General features: G+C 37.6%; 1 protein-coding gene across 1 annotated transcript in view; it reads right to left on the reverse strand.

Moving 5' to 3' along the window:
• The window catches only part of LOC148952719 (uncharacterized), a 118,746-nt gene extending 101,212 nt beyond the window's left edge, over positions 1 to 17,534 (reverse strand). Inside the window, exons 1-3 of the mRNA XM_089087377.1 lie at positions 17,520 to 17,534; positions 17,145 to 17,254; positions 1,914 to 2,000 (exon numbers count right to left, since the gene is read on the reverse strand). Coding sequence (XP_088943503.1) covers positions 1,914 to 2,000; positions 17,145 to 17,225 — 168 coding nt within the window. The 5' untranslated portion in view covers positions 17,226 to 17,254; positions 17,520 to 17,534. The remainder of the gene's footprint in view (positions 1 to 1,913; positions 2,001 to 17,144; positions 17,255 to 17,519) is intronic.
• Positions 17,535 to 18,905: the final 1,371 nt, after the last annotated feature.

Raw genomic sequence — 18,905 nt, forward strand, 5'->3', positions numbered from 1 at the left:
CACACACACACACACACACACACACACACACACACACACACACACACACACACACACACACACACACACACACACACACACACACACACACACACACACACACACACACACACACACACACACACACACACACACACACACACACACACACACACACACACACACACACACACACACACACACACACACACACACACACACACACACACACACACACACACACACACACACACACACACACACACACACACACACACACACACACACACACACACACACACACACACACACACACACACACACACACACACACACACACACACACACACACACACACACACACACACACACACACACACACACACACACACACACACACACACACACACACACACACACACACACACACACACACACACACACACACACACACACACACACACACACACACACACACACACACACACACACACACACACACACACACACACACACACACACACACACACACACACACACACACACACACACACACACACACACACACACACACACACACACACACACACACACACACACACACACACACACACACACACACACACACACACACACACACACACACACACACACACACACACACACACACACACACACACACACACACACACACACACACACACACACACACACACACACACACACACACACACACACACACACACACACACACACACACACACACACACACACACACACACACACACACACACACACACACACACACACACACACACACACACACACACACACACACACACACACACACACACACACACACACACACACACACACACACACACACACACACACACACACACACACACACACACACACACACACACACACACACACACACACACACACACACACACACACACACACACACACACACACACACACACACACACACACACACACACACACACACACACACACACACACACACACACACACACACACACACACACACACACACACACACACACACACACACACACACACACACACACACACACACACACACACACACACACACACACACACACACACACACACACACACACACACACACACACACACACACACACACACACACACACACACACACACACACACACACACACACACACACACACACACACACACACACACACACACACACACACACACACACACACACACACACACACACACACACACACACACACACACACACACACACACACACACACACACACACACACACACACACACACACACAGACACACACACACACACACACACACACACACACACACACACACACACACACACACACACACACACAGACACACACACACACACACACACACACACACACACACACACACACACACACACACACACACACACACACACACACACACACACACACACACACACACACACACACACACACACACACACACACACACACACACACACACACACACACACACACACACACACACACACACACACACACACACACACACACACACACACACACACACACACACACACACACACACACACACACACACACACACATACACACACACACACACACACACACACACACACACACACACACACACGGCAACTATGTATATTTTTCACGGAAGAAGGTGGTAAGCGATAAAAGAAGCTGGATGGGGCTACAAAATTTTGAAAAAAGGTTCCTTTGACAGAAAAGAAACACAGTCTTTCAAAGTAAAAGAATACTTTTTATATATTTCCGATATCCTGATGGGTACTATAGCTTAGTCAGTAACCCACCCCTCAGGACATCCTCAGAAGAATAAATTCGAGCTGTAAGAACTACAACGCACCTGGTTCGTCATTATTCGATTTTTTGTTGTTAAATCAGGGCAAGACTTTGACACACCAGGTAAACAGTCTTTGCTCGCTGGGGTTACCTACAATTAAAGGAAACATATTTTCACTTATTGATATGATTCAAAGTTTTCACACACATTATAAGTTAGTTGCAATTAATAAACGATTAATAAACGTTAATAAAACTAGAAAACCACTAATTATTATTGGATGAGTTAGTGTCAAAATCAGTTCTGTCTGCAGAATTAAATAAGAAAAACAAGTTTTTTTTAACTGAAAGTAAGGAGCGACATTAAAACTTAAAACGAACAGAAATTATTCCGCATATGAAAGGGGATATCCTCTCCTCAACGTCTCGCTCTTTGCGTTGAAGTTTGACTTAGTCTCAAAACTGAATTTCTTAAAACAAAAAGAAAATTTAGCGTAAAGAGCGCGGCGTTGAGGAGGGGACAGTCCCTTTCATATACGGAATAATTTCTGTTCTTTTTAAGTTTTAATGTCGCTCCTTACTTTCAGTTAAAAAAACTTCTTTTTTTTAATTTAATTTATGATCGTTTTTTAGGTAATGCAGCTTTTATTTTGGCTTACCGTCACTGAATAAGTAAAACAAAATTTGCATATTAATTTTACTTTTCTTGTGCTAAATGGCTTTCCAATAAACTAAAACCACCAATACTATACAGAAATACCAATACAGAAATTATTCTGTATATGAAAGGTGCTGTCCCCTCCTCAACGCCTCACTCTTTACGCTAAATTTTTTTATTGTTTAAAAAATAGAGTTGTGAGAAAGTCAAACTTTAACGTAAAGAGCGAGGCGTTGGGGAGGGGACAGCCCCTTTCATATACAGAATAATTTCTGTTCGTTTTAAGTTTTAATGTCGCTCCTTACTTTCAGGTTTTTTTATTTAATTTTTGAACGTTTTTGAATTAATACAGGTTTTGATTTTGGTTCTCCGCACATGAATAATTACAACAAAATTTTCATATTAATTTTACTTTTATTAGGTTAAATGGCTTTCCCGAAACTTGTTTAATTTTATTTACGAACGTTTTTATTAGTGATAAATATACTTAACTTACGAATTAACTTACGTAACGAACTTCTATATTCATATATTCTTAATACGTATATTAGGGAATTCGCCCCCTAGTCAATACCTTGCTCTTTAAGCTAAATTTCGAATTTTGTTCTTTAAAAATGACGCTTAATCACAAAGGCCGTTAGTTAGAATAAATAGCTCTTATGAAAGTACTAAAACATAACCCCCAACCCACCCCCCTTCCCCACTACCAGAAAAAATCCCCCCTGAAAACGTCTTTATACTTCCCAATAACCAATACCATATGTTAACATTGGGTAAAGTTCATAACTTTCAGCCCTCCCCCCGAGGACTTCGGGGAATTAAGTCATCATTAAATACATAGTTATCATATTTTCGACCATGCTGAACAAAATGGTCATCTCAAAATTTTGATCGGATGACTTTGGGAAAAAATGTGCGTTGGAGGGGGCCTAGTTGCCCTCCATTTTTTTGGTCACTTAAAAAGGGCACTAGAACTTTTAATTTTCGTTCCAATGAAACCACCCACGATATTCTAGGAGCACTGGGTCAATACAATCACCCCTGGGAAAAAAAACACAAAAAAAAATAAAAATAAAATAAACACGCATCCGTGATCTTTCTTCTGGCAAAAAATGCAAAATTCAACATTTTTGCATATAGGAGATTGAAACCTCTACAGTAGGGTTCTGTGATACAGTGAATATGATGGTGTGATTTTCATCAAGGCTCTATAGCTTTTAGAGGGTCTTTCCCCCTTTTTTTGAAAATCAGCCAAATTTTCTCAAGCGCGTAACTTTTGATGGGTAGCACTAAACTTTATGAAAGTTATATATTTGAAATCAGCATTGAAATCTGATTCTTTTGATGTATTTATTGGTATCAAAAACCTGTTTTCTAGAGTTTCGGTTACCATTGAGCCGCGTCGCTCCTTACTTACAGTTCGTTACCACGAACTGTTTGATAAATGGTGTCTGAATTGGGTTTAAATAATATTTAAATCAAATTGCATAATTCATTTGAGGAAATTAAAAAAACTCTTTTTGGAAAAGGATTAAGATTTTTAATCTGGGTCATTCGTACTGGGTCTGGGTCAATAAAATAAAATGACTCATTCGGGAGTCAAAACAACTTTACCATTATAAAGACTCGTATTTATGCCATTTTTTGTCCATATTTGTTATTCGTATTCCTAGCTTGTTTTTATTTTATATATTTTTAATTTTTACTGAAAGTTTATAGACTTAGAGAAAACCTAAAAAACGTTTTTATTTATCGATTTATTGTAGATTTTTCGACAAGTAACGATTTAGTTGCAAACGCTGAATTACAGTGGAATAGTCCGCTCCTAAAATGAGCCCTGCTTCCAAAGATAAAGCTAAATAGCATTTAGATTAATCCATAAAATATACTTCGTGGATTATATGAAAGTTTTTTTTATGAAAATACTGAAATAAATCGAAAATATGAACAGAATTGTTATAGAACTGATTTCGTAATTACTTTAAAATATCTGGAGTTTAGCTGCGTTGGGACATCGATACTTATAATATGAAAAAAGGATCTTGTTTCAGTTGAATATTGAGCTCATAGATACACCATTGAGAAGGATTTGCAACAATTAATTGCTGTTTATGAAATGTTGCTTCTCAATATATCCCACATTCTTTGGAGAAAACCGATAAAGAGACGTATTTTCTAGTGGAAAATCAGTCGTATTCAGATGAAATTTCATCGCCACGCAGGTTTCGTATGTTATTTAATTGTATTTGTATCTTATTTTTGTTTGGTCAGAAGTCTGTTGCAAAAGGAAATTACTTGTGCTAAATGATCAGTCTTTTAGATATGACAAAAACAAGTTGCAATTGTCCCGTCACTATCCAAAATTTTTTTTTTAATTTTACCGACTATTTTCAAGATTGAAACATAAAATATGGGATTTCAAAATCAGCATCTATCATAGGCAGCGCAATAGTAAAGAACGATGTTGGCAAAATGTATTATTTTTTTTCTCTAGACCAGGGCGCTTCATATGGAAGGAGTTGTCGTAGAAACTTCGAAGACGGCTCATTCGATTGGAAATTAGAGTGGCTTATACCCTTTTTAATAGTCAAAAGTGATTGGAAGGCAACTAACACCACTTCCACGCCAACCAGTTCCCCAAACACATCTAATCAAAACCCATCCCCCCACAGCCCTCAGTACAAGGGTTGTAAGTTATGCCCTGGAAGTATATAAGGTTTTTATAGAAAGCTTTGTCGCAGAAACTTCAGAAAGGACTTATTCGTTTGGAAATTCTCAGGGCAAGGGTTTTAAGCTATTCCCTGGGGGCATATAAGGTTTTTATAGAAAGTGTTGTCGTAGAAACTTCAAAAAGGTTTCCTTCGATTAGAAATTTAAATGGATAGTGTCCTTTTTAATAGTCGAAAGTGATTGGAAGGCCAAAAACACATCCAACACAAACATATTAAAAAGCTTTTTATTGAAAGCTTTGTCGTAGAAACTTGTAAAAGGGCTCATTCGATTGGAAATTTAAAGGGCTAGTGCCCTTTTTAATAGTCGAAAGTGATTAGAGGACAACTAACCCCCCTCTCGCGAACCAACCTTTTCCCCAAACACATCTAATCAACATTTTTAGATTCAATATAGATTCAATTTAGATTCAGCATTTTGTTCAATATAGTTGAAAGTTTTGGAAATTATGTCTTTAAGGATGACAACCCCCCCCCCCTCCACAGCTCTCGGGGCAAGGGTTATAAGTTATGCCATGTGGGGCATATAAGGTTCTTATAGAAAGTATTATCGTAGAAACTTCAAAAAGGGCTTACTCGGTTGGAAATGGAAATGGCTAGTGCCCTTTTTAATAGTTGAAAGTAATTGGAGACCAACTAACCCCCTCTCACGCCCACCATTTCCCCAAACACATACAATCAAAATTTTGTGATAGCCATTTTTTTCAACGTAGTTGAAAGTTCTAGAAATTAGGTCTTAGAGGATGACAACCCCCCTCCCACAGCCATCAGGGCAAGGGTTGTCAGTTATGCCCTGGGGGCAGATATGGTTTTTATACAAAGCGATGTTGTAGATACTTCAAAAAGGGCTCACTCGATTGGAAATTGAAAGGGCGAGTGCCCTTTTTAATACTCGAAAGTGATTAAAGGGTAACTAACCCCCTCTCACGCCAACCTTTTCCCCAAACACATCAAATCAAAATTTTGAGATTTCCATTTTTTCAACATAGTGGAAAGCTCTTGAAATTATGTCTTTGAGGATTATAGCCCCTCAGAGCCCTCAAGGAGAGGGTTGTAAGATATGTCCTCGGGGCATATAAGGTTTTTATAGAAAGTTTTGTTGTAGAAACTTCAAAGAGGGCTCATTGATTTGAAATTGAAAAGGCTAGTGCCCTTTTTAATAGTTAAAAGTGCATGGAGAGTAACTAACCGCCCTCTCACGCCCACCATTTCCCCAAACACGTTCAATCAAAGTTTAGAGATAGCTATTTTGTTCAACGCAGTTGAAAGTTCTGGAAATTATGTATTTTAGGAAATTATGTAATAGTCGAAAGTGATTGGAAGGCAATTAACACCCCTTCCACGCTCACCATTACCCCAAACACATCCGATCAAAATTTGGAGATAGCCATTTCGTTCAACGCAGTTAAAAATTCTGGAAATCATATCTTTGAAGAGGACACTCCCCCCAGAGTCCCAAGGGTAAAGGTTGTAAGTTATGCCGTGGGGGCATAGAAGGTTTTTATATATAGAGTGTTCGTTGAAACTTCAAAAGGGGTTCATTCAATTGAAAATGGAGAGGGCTAGTGCCCTTTTTAATAGTCGAAAGTGATTGGAGGGTAACTAAACCCCTCTCACGCCCATCATTTCCACAAACACATCCAATCAATATTTTCAGATACCCATTTTGTTCAACGTAGTTGAAAGCTCGGGAAATTAGGTCTTTGAGGATGACACTCCCCTCAGAGCCCTCAGGACAAAGGTTGTAAGTTATGCCCTTGGGGTATACACGGTTTTAATTGAAAGCTTTGTCGTAGAAACTTGAAAAAGGGCTCATTCGATATGAAATTGAAAGAAATAGTGCCCTATTTAATAGTCGAAAGTAATTGGAGGAAAACTAACCCCCCTCTTACGCCCACGTTTTTCACAAAAATATCAAATCAAAATTTTGAGATAACCATTTTTTACAACGTAGTTGAAAGTTCTGGAAATTAGGTCTTTGAGAATAACACCCTCCTCCCTCACACACAGCCCTAAGGGCAAGGGTTGTAAGTTATGCCCTCGGGGCATATAAGGTTTTTAAATAGCGCCGTCGTAGAAACTTCAAAAGGGACTCATTCAATTGGAAATTGAGAGAGCTAGTGCCATTTGTAATGTTCAAAAGCGATTGGAGAGTAACTAACTCTCATGCCCTCCATTTCCCCAAACACATCCAATCAAAATTTTGAGATAGCCATTTTGTTGAACCTAGTTGAAAGTTCTGAAAATTAGATATTTGAGGATGACACCCCCCCCCCACCCTCAGGGCTAAGGTTGTAAGTTATACCCTGGGGGCATTTAATGTTTTCATGGAAATCGTTCTCGTAAAAATTTCAGAAAGGGCTCATTCGATTGGAAATTGAAAGGGATATTGCCCTTTTTAATAGTCGAAAGTATAGTCAATTTTGAGATGGACATTTTGTTCAGCTTATCAGAACCATCTGGAAATTATATCTGTGAGGATAAAACAAGCCCCAGCCCTCAGGGCGAGGATTGTAAGCTATGCCCTGGAGACATATAAGGTTTTTATAGAAAGCTTGGTCATATAAACTTCGGAGAGGGCTCATTGAATCGGTAATCAGACGCTCTAGTGTTCTTTTCAAGAGTCAAAGTTACCGGAGGGCGGCTAACACCCCCCCCTTCCACACACACACACAGACAAACGTTGCATTTTCCCGAAAGTATTCGGAGGGAGAATCCCCTTACGCTCATCATTTCCCCCAGACATTTCCGATCAACATTTTGATATAGCCATTTTGTTCAACGTAGTTGAAAGGTCTGGAAATGATGTCTTTGAGGATGTCAATCCTCTCCCCATAGCCCTCAGGACAAGGGTCGTGTTTAATTTAGTTTCATACATCCTCTAGTTGACCTGAAATGGAAAACTTGATACGATTCACAAAAAAATCTGTTTATTTTCTTTGATAGTTTGGATACACTTACGCTATTTTGATTTCGTTAAATTTTAAGAGCAGAGGTAGCCCCAAAAGTTTGAACATAATACCCTCAGTCGTTCTTGGGATACTAATGAGATACCTTATTGGGAATTAGCATTAAGACTGTGTATTATGATTTAATCTTAAGGCAACATTTAGTTTTTAAACATAATGGGCAAATGAGATAGTGGGCGTGAGAAGGGGGATTAGTTGCCCTCCAATCACTTTAGACTATTAAAAAGGGCATCAGCCCTTTCTATTTCAATCGAATGAGTCCTTTTCGAAGTTCCTGTGACAATCCCTTTGATAGAAAGTTCCCTGGTCTAAACAACAACAACAACAAAAATAATACAGTATACCCACATCGATCTTTAATATCAAAATGTCAAGACTTCCAATCACTTTTGACTATTAAAAAGGGCACTAGGCCTTTCGATTTCCAATCGAATGAGCCCTTTTTGAGTTTCTACGACAACGCTTTCTATAAACACCTTATATGCCCCCGGGGCATACATTACAACCCTTACCCTTAGGGCTGTTAGGGTGGTTGTCATCCTCTAAGACCTAATTTCCAGAACTGTCAACTACGTTAAATAAAATGGCTCTCTCAAAATTTTGATTGGATGTGTTTGGGGAAATGGTGGCCATGAGAGGGGCGTTAGTTGCACTTCAATCACTTTAAACCATTAAAAAAGGCACTAGCCCTTTCAATTTCCAATCAAATGAGCCCTTCTGAAGTTCCTACGAAAACGCCTTCAATAACCCCCCCCCCCAGGGAATAACTTACAATCCTTGTCTTGAGGGCTGGGAGGGCTTGAAGGCAATTGAATGAGCCCATTTTGAATATTTTACGACAACTCTATCTATAAAAAACTTATATGCCCCCAGGGCAAAACTTACAACCTTTACAACCTTCAGCTGCGCTGAACAAAATGGCTATCTCATAATTTTGATTGGACGTGTTTCGGGAAATGGTGGGCTTGGAAGGGGTGTTAGTTGCCTTCCAATCCCTTTCGCCTATTAAAAAGAGCACAAGCCACTCCAATTTCCGATTGAATAAGCCCTTTTCGAAGTTTCTATGACAACTTCTTCAATACGAAGTGCCTTGATCTAAAGGAAAAAAAAATAATAAATAATACATCGTGCCAATATCGTTCTTATATGCCCCCAGGGGGCATAACTTAAAACCCTTGCCCTGAGGGTTCTGCGGGGGTGTCCTCCTCAAAAATATATTCTCTATGTGGAAATCAACTACGCTGAACAAAGTGGCTATCTCAAAATTTTGATTGGATGTGTTTGGGGAAAAGGTGGGCGTGGAAGGGGTGTTAGTTGCCTTCCAATCACTTTCGACTATTAAAAAGGGCACAAGCCACTCCAATTTTCAATCGAATGAGCCCTTTTCAAAGTTTTACGACAACTCCTTCGATATGAAGTGCCCTGGCCTAAAGAAAAAAAAAATAAATTGTGCCAACATCGTACTTTACTTAGGAAGCAAGATTGCGCTGCCTATGATGATCATTTTCTAAATAATGCTGGGATATCTATCGCCGCTTCATAGAAATGTTCCTTCTCCCGTGAAAATATCCTACATGGAAAGATCCTCCCATGTACTCCCACTTAGATTATGCTGACGAATTAAGCATCCTAGATAAAAGTGTGATGCAAAATGAATGAACTTTTATAGGTTTTGTGAGTTCAGGGTGCTAAAAAAGGTTTGAAAATAAATATTAAGAAGATTTAAGTCACTAAGGCTAGGAATAAGTAAAGATGAAGAGGTGACGTTGGGCAACGAAATGATTGATCAGGTGGACAGCTTCATTTACCTTGGTAGGTGAAGAGCAATGAAGATTCTAAAAGTGGAATAGCCAAGGCTCAGGGTGTTTTTTCATAGTTAAAAAAAGTTTTGAAGAACAGGAAAATAAGTGTGCAAACCAAGATTAGAATATTGGAAGCTACAGTGATGATAGTTGTCACGTATGGCTCTGAAGCATGGGTGCTCCAAAAAGCAGATGAAGATTTGCTACATTTGCTACATGTTTCTACATGAAATACGGTCTGACTGACCGTATTCCAAACAGTAGGCTAGGCTGTACGAAAAGTCTGGTTCCATCCCGCTTTCTAACGCTATAATGAGAGAAATATTGAAATGGATAGGGCATGTTCTGCGAATGAAGGATGATAGATTGCCAAAGATTGTCCTTTTCGGTGAACCGTCTAGGGCTAAAAGGAAGGTAGATCGTTCACTTTTGGGGTGGGAGGATGTCATAAAGGAAGATTAGAAGGAAATGGGAACTTCCTGGAAGGGTGCAAAGAGGGAGGCTTTAAATAGATCGGAAAGGAGGAGAAGTGTGCGTAGTTGAGTTGGCCTTAGGCGGCTTGGCGCTGCGGTGAGTTGTTCATAGCAGTAGTGGTAGCTCTTCAGTGGCAGCCATAGGACTCCAGGGAAAGCGGACTTCCCAAAACCACGCTAAGACTTAGCTACTAAGCAGATTCACAAAATCTTACCTCGTCACTTCAACCCGATTGGGAAGATATCTGGGCGGCAATATCTATAGAAAAGGACTTGCAGCCTTCCTTGATACCTTAAATGGTTTTGAAAGATCAAAAGGCCCAGGAAGATCAAAGGTCTACTGTATAAAATAAATACCCAGCTGTCCAACCCCACGACAAGACCCAGTCGAATACCACAAACTATATGCAACATAAATTTATGCAACAGTTTTATGGAACTGCTATCCAGTTTTTGAAACGAAAAATAAAGTAGGTGCCGAACACCATGACAAGACCCAATTAGGTACCACTAACTCTATGCAACAGTTTTATGCAACAGTTTTTGGAACGAAAAATAGTATGTGTCAAGGACGAACTTTCCGTATCTTGACAACCATCATACGAACAAGGCTGTCAAGAGAGGAAGGAATACAGCGGCGTAATCTTCAGTATAAGAATCTCAAAATTCCCAGCTTGAGATGTTTTTGTAAATCTTGAATAAAAATTACGCCAAATATTATGTAATTTAATTTATAGTCGAACAACTTTTTGTTTTGGAATTTTTATGATTTATGAGATATGAGATATACATTTATTAAAAAAGAAAACAAACACTATTCGCCTTTCGCCTGCCAAGAAAGACAATAAGCTTGAAAGGGCAAGCGAGGTTATCACTCTCAGCTAATTAAAATAACATTCATACCTTGCTACTCAACACACAAGAAAATTATCTGATGAAGGATTAAAGGAAAAAAGAGAGAAAGAGGAAAAGACAAGAAGTAGATAGAAAAAAAAAGAAAAAAAGCAAGCTAAATCGGGGAAATACCTTAAATAGAATGACAACCTGGAGTGGGCATAACACCAAATTCACTCACGAGATAAAAGAAACTTCTTTGCCCGTGACTTGAAAGCCGGAAGACTAGGCGCATTTTTCACACGCTTGGGCAATATATTCCAAACATGGGACCATAATAGCGAATCACAAAAGATACCCGAGTGGTACTCCTAAACTCTTGAGTTAAGTTATCAGTTTTTCTTGCATTATGGTCATGACGGTCTCTATTAAAAGTAAAAATATTTTCAAAAGTAGGGGTGAGCAGCTGATTCAAATATTTATACGAGAAAATCGCGACATGGTAATCTCGAATTTGGGATATATCCATTAACTTATTCTTTTTAAAATGCTCATAAGCAGGAACCTCATCAGAATCATCAAATTCAGATAATAATTTTACAGCTCTATTCTGAAGTTTTTGTACTCTTTTTAAACATGTAACAAAATTACTTGACCATATAGATCATCCGTAGCTAATATATGGGTAAAATATAGAAAAATAAATCATTTTCAGGATCTTTTTTGGGACTAGATTTTTAATTCTTCGCATCACCCCAAGACCTCTGCTTAATTTTTCAGTTATTGCACTTGAATGGTTTTTCCACGACAGGTTTTCATCAATTAAAAACCCCAAATACTTCGTTGTTGCTACTCTCTTTATCACATTTTCTTGAACCGTGATATGGTCATTTCCAGCACTAAAAGAAAGTCTAGAAAATATCATGAAAAAGGTTTTAGAAAATTTTAGGGTTAACATATTTTGCTGAGAAAAGGTTAGAAATTCAGAAACTGCATTATGAATTTTATTATATAAAACATCAAGTGAAGGCGCTGCCAGAAAGAGCAAAGTGTCATCTGCAAACAGGATGACACCAGCCTCTGACAGGTAATGTTTCACTCGATCAGTGAAAATAATGAAAAGTAGAGGTCCCAAGATTGACCCCTGTGGGACCCCACACTATACTTTCTTTTTTGAAGATAAAGATGACCCATTCTGAACTATCTGATACCGATTGTGTAGATACGATGAAAACCACTCCAGACTTGAACCCTTCACCCAAATCGAGTCAAGAGCTTGAATAAGCTCTGAGTGGTCCACCGTATCGAACGCTTTTTTCATATCCAAAACCACAGCTGCGGGTATGAGACCAGCTTCAAATGCATCACTAATCCAATCAACCAATTTCAGAACTGCTATATCCGTAGATAGGCCTTTTCTGAACCCAAATTGATTTTCCATTAGAATTTTATTCTTTTCAGTATAATAACTTAACTGGGCATGTACCACTTTCTCATATAACTTAGAGAAAAATGGGAGAATAGATATAGGTCTTCGATTCGATGGGTCATCTTTTTTCCCTCCTTTATGAAGAGGAATCACTCTTGCAATCTTTAGTGCTTCCGGGAAGACTCCAAGATCTAAAGAAAGGTTGATGAGGTGCGTCAATACAGGTAAGACACTCGTTTTTGCGGCCTCTATGAGTTTCAGGGAAAACTCGTCCATCCCGCTAGAGCTTGACTTCATCGTACCCAAGAATCGTGCCACTTCTCGTTCCGAATACCTTGCAAACTCAAAGGAATTCTGACTTGCAGGTTGTATTTTAATGACAGATCCAAAACTCGCAGATGTGTGTAGTTTAGCCCGCGCTTGATCGCAAAGTCTTTTTCTTTCATTTGCAAAATAACCACACAGAAATTCAAATAGGTTTTGAGAATCAGTAAGACGACCTCCTGTTGTCTCCATGACTCTCACCTCCTCCTTACTCTGAAATTCACCCAAAAGTTTACTTATTGTTTTCCATGTATTTTTCATATCCCCTTGATTTTCATGAAATTCATTTTGGAAATAAAGTTTCCGAGCATTCCGTTTGACTGAATTTAAAATATTCCGAAATCTTTTGAAATTTATAAAATTATCATCCGAATGATCCATTAAATAATTCACATAAAGTTTGTTTTTCTGCTTTATTCAAACTAGAATAGCTTTTGTTATCCATGGTTTCTTAGGAAAATTTCTATTAGTGTTTATTCTTCGCAAGGGACATGTTTCATTCATTACATTCGTCACTATCTCACTGAATAGGTCATATGCAGTATTTGGACAATTTTCCTTTATTACACGCGAGAAATTTGTTTCATATATCATATGTGCGAAATTCTTTAGGTTTTTATTATTCATTTCACGGTAAAACGAAGTCCTTTCATTTCGTTTATTTTCCTTTGACTGATTTAGCTTTATTTTACTTATTAAAAGAAGGTGATCCGAGCCGTCGGACACGACCACATCTGCTTGGGATCTTTCAAGCAATCCACCAATAACGAAAAAATTATCAATTAAAGATGCCGAGAGATGCGAAATCCGAGTTGGAATAGTCACAAGAGGAAAACTATCATGTGACACCATCATATTAACAAAATCTGAGCTATTCGCTCTTTTTAGTAAATCTATATTAAAATTTCCCATCATAAATTTGTTTTTATTTTCATTATTAATTATATCTAACAATAGTTAAAATTCTTCAAAAAAAACTAATATCACATGATGGATTTTTGTAAATCAATCCCAGAATCAACTTCCTTTCCTCTTTATTTCTTATTTCAGTGAAAAGTGTTTCGATCCTACCTTCAAGCCACAGGTGAAGGTCATCCCTAACCCAATATTGGGTACCTTCACTAATCAAAAGGCCTAGACCGCCCCGCTCCATGGTTGTCCGTTCTCTTTGCTCGCAAATATATCCTGGGAAAGAAAAATCCCATGGCAGTAACTTGCTAGAAACAAATGTCTCACAAAGGCCTACAATGCACGGTTTCTTATCTAGCGAACTTAAAATCTCACATAAAGAAGAATATGCTGTTCTTAGACCTTGAGAATTCCAGAAAACGATCGCTCTTTCTGCACTCGCAGGATTTGAATACTCATAAAGATTATTTGGATTCACATAATTACTAGGGGGACAATTCAACGAAAAATTATCTATGCATTCATCATCCCCCGCAAATGTGTCACGAGCTTGGCTTCCAAGAATAAACCGGTTTTTTTCGAATTTATTCAAAGGGTCATAATATATATTCGCACTCATTGAAGAGGGTGATTACCTTTACGACAAAAAAACATACTGATAGGCAGAAAGAAAAAAAAAGAAAGAAAAAAAAACAAAAAAAACGAAAGGAACGGAAAATTTGCCTATAAAATAAAAAAGGGAAAACAAGCATACAAGTAATTCAACAACACGATTTACACAACACAAAATTATATGGTCAGATTCGGCAGACGAACCACTTCAGCCATAGCTCGAATTTTACGGATCTCTCCCACTGAGTTTTTTCCAAAAATTGTCCCGTTATTCGACCAAACATTTCTGTTTCCAAGCTTACTCTTAGCCAAGTCAAGAATCTGTTTCTTTTTTAATGTTAGGTACTCGGTGACAAAAATTCCCGACCGAGCAAGCTTTGACTTACATGCAAACACTTTTCTTGCATTTTCTTCAATTTTACCCTTGAATAAAACGCATAAAATCGAAGGGATCCACTAAAAAGTTTTAGAAAATTTTCTACATCACAAAGGAAATTTGCTGCATTACAATTAGAAAAAGAAAACATGCTACACTGCAAATTTCCACAATATAACCTAGTCCCCAGAACCACTGCTATACAGTGGCGTCGTTCGGAGGGGGAAGGGGAGATTTGCCCCCCCTCCCAAATAATCTGAAGAAGAAATCATCCCATAGCCCATGTCCATTAAATTTCTGGAAGTGGACCCCTCTTACCCCCCAATAAAATACTGGATCTACGCATGGGCGCCCATATGGGGGGGCAGGGGGGGGCTCTTGCCCCCCCCTGGCTGAATGATGCTGCCTTATTTTTATATTTTTGTTCTGAGATTTATATTATATAGCATTAAAAGTAGCAATTAGACGAAATTTGCCCCCCCCTGGAATTCAGCTTATGGGCGCCCATGGATCTACGCCCCTGCTGCTATATACTCCAGGAGCATAATCAAAAGAGACTGCCGAGAGAATGTTGCGCGCAGTTTTTTTGCTTCTAATACGCAGAACTATGCAACATTACATATCCCTAAAATACAATTGAAAAAGACTATTGTGTTCAATTTATTGCTTCTAGGACTCATAACCATTCCTAAGACACCTTACATTAATTTACACTGTTGCCGAGCGAAAATAGTAGTAGACTATAAAGGACAGGAACTGAAACAAAGGACCTGTTATTTTAATGACCCCAAGGATAAAATTTGCGGACTTAAGAAAGTCAGCCTAATAAAGAATAATATTTCTGCTCTAAAGCTTCGTTCATTGAAAATACAGCTTAGAAATCTTCCAAATAGTCACTATAATTAGTAGATGGAAGAAACATCTCTTTTTCTATCCCCAGGTATGAATACGGCATATCGGATGTTTTAACTCTAACTTCCTTCAACATGCCCAAAAATTAGCCGAAAACATTATCGTTAACTAAATAGCGTTTTTACTGTTGGATACTCTTTTATTGAAATAGTTTCATTTCACTAACGTGTAAAATGAAACTATTTCTTTTTCTAAAGTTTTGGCAGTTATAAATTAATTCTGATGGAAAAATTAGACAGGCACTGTATTTTCTATTTCTAAGACTTTTGTGCATAAATTCTACCCCTTCCTTCCATTGTTTCGTAAGTAAATAAACATCTAAATAGTTTGGTACCAGGGACTTAAACAGGATTTAATGTCAGGGGAGGGTATAGGTTGGGTTGCATTGGCTCAAGAACAAATCAATAAACAAAACAAACAATAATCTAATAAAAAGAAGAAATTAACAAATCACCTGGCAATAGCCAGACGGGAAGGCGTCATAACATCGAACCGTCAGGAGCACGAACGTCAGAGGCAGTACAAAATCCGTCATAACATTGACAAAAAAATCCGTCAGAACCTCGAACCGTCACAACATCGAACATTCTAAGACTTTAGTTTTTTGGGGTTTAGGGAGGAAAAGGTACTTAGGGTAGGTTAGGTTACGTATTTAATAGCCTTACTTCCGCCCCCCCCCCCACCCTTCATGTGCAAATATATAGCTGAAATTTGTTTCTAAACTATTATATGCTTATTACTATTTTATAAACTTATACATTTTTTAGATGTTATGACGGTTCGGGGTTCTGACGGTTCGACCTATATGAAAAAAAAGCTTTCTTTTGGGTTTTGGTTTATAGATTGAGTGTGGGCTCATAGATAGTTTTTGTTTTGTTTTTTCTTCTTTTTGTGCTTACTGTTTCTTTTTCCATATTTATTTTTACTTTCATGAGAGAGATTGGTCATAATTTAGTTGTTTTATTTCCCTTTTTGATTGTTAGTTAAGTGTTTGTTATATATGGGGTTGCCCAGTATCAAGTGCTTTCATGTCTTTCTTATGTGTTATAAAATTTGTAATTAAATGAACTGAACTTATCTTCTAACAAGGCAAAATGTTGTAAAAAGCCGCCACAAACAGAGGCAGCTCCGTAAGATTCGGCCTAAAAATATTTTGAATGAGGACATTTGGACATTTAAAAACGGGGAATTGAAGGGGAAATAATTAAAAGATAAAAAGGGCAAAAAATCATAAGCCTTATGAAAAATTGTTGGTCAAAATTGCGTACCTGTATCTCAATATGTCTTGGCGTGATAGTCCTGCTCTCATTCGTCTTTTCATCCCTATAGAAGACCCTTTCACACCACATGACTCAATACAGCCAAAAATGCAGTCAACCTTAAAAACATAAATATTTATTCACATATTAATATCAAGCTTAATCTAAAAAGTTTGTCAAGGTTATATTATATGATTTTAATTCATAGCTGAAATAAAAGCAAAAAATGCACCCTGTACCATGATTATACTATGAACTAAAAACAGAGGGAATAATACAAAAAAGAATAATTCAAGAAAGAAAAACAAACAATATTTAAAAAAAATGAAAATTGTAAAAACTGCAGCACATAAAGTAAACCGTTTCACAAAAACTTGAAAATACCAAGGAACAGGGGTCAGATTGTTTTATTAGCAATGTCCACAAGAAACTAGCAACAAAGGGAATATGCTTGGCATAGCAGACGTTGGTAGCCTTGGCAATTCTTAATTCTAAACTTTGTGCCTGATCGTATCCTAGCAGCTTTGCTCGTCGAGATAAATCACAAAGCGTCTACTCTATATTTTTTCCAATTAGAAATACCGTTGCCAAACAGTTTCCGAAGGGAAAAGCCAACTGAATTTACACAAGATAAGGGGAACTCTTCGAAACTTTCCTGGGGAGGGCTTGTATTTTTGGGGGAAGGGAGTTTTGTTATTTAAATTAGATGTTAAGAAATTTGCGTTTATATATATATATCTGATCTTCCAGAGGATTTGTTTATACTCTTCTCTGGGTGATCATTGAACCTTTTTTCTTCCTTTTTATTTTTTTTTCTAAATTTTGAAAATTTCAACGAAAAACTTATCTGATACCTAGAGAGTTTTTTTCGCTTTAACAACACGCTGATAGGTAAATCAAACATCGGAGGGTCAAAAGCAGGCCCGAGCTTTGTAGGTATAACAGGGGAATAACCATAAAACACTATTACTCCTTTAATGATAAAACTGTGTTTGTCACTGATTTTCATTTGAAAATTCAAATTATCAAATTATTGAAATTTTCAATTATTAGATATTTTCAAATTATTGGCTCTTCAAACATCATTAAAAATAAAGGGTTGACTTTCATTTGGGAATATCTTCTCAAATTCTAAAAGAAAATTGCAATTGAATTTTTTAAATGAAAACAAATAACCCCAAAGCCCTTGCTTAGTCCCCAAAATCAAGTAAATTTGCTTCTCCTCAAAATCATGACCTAAAGTTTGACTTCAGTCAAATTTTTTAAGAAAAAATGCTCGAACATAAGGGCCGTTTAAATGGATTATGAAAATATTTGTCAAGATCTTTAAGACCTTACCGTAAAGAGCGAGATATTGAGGAGGCAGCCACCCCCTCCCCCACTATCATACACACTAATTTCAGTTCGTTTTAATTCTGCATGTTGCTCCTTACTTTCAGTCGAGTTTTTTTTCATCTAATAGACGGAATTAAACTAAACAATTATATATTATTAGAACTATATATTTTTCCACCAGGGGAATGGACATTTTTAGAATAACGACTATTTTGTTGAAAAATAGATTTAAATAAGGTACCGAATGTACTCGTTTTATTTTATGTTTGTTTTATTTTATTATGTTGATTCCAAATATACACAAACCATTAAGTTTACTGTTACTCATAAAAAGTTACGAGGCGGAAAAAATTTGCCCAATTTTCGAAAAGGGGGTGGACACGGCCTAAAAGTCAGCAAATCTTAATAAAAATCACACCATCAGATTCAGTGTTT

Source organism: Artemia sp. Qi Xiang Cuo, chromosome 4 (assembly GCF_049724085.1).
Source record: "Artemia sp. Qi Xiang Cuo chromosome 4, ASM4972408v1, whole genome shotgun sequence".
In the NCBI taxonomy this organism is placed as follows: domain Eukaryota; kingdom Metazoa; phylum Arthropoda; class Branchiopoda; order Anostraca; family Artemiidae; genus Artemia; species Artemia sp. Qi Xiang Cuo.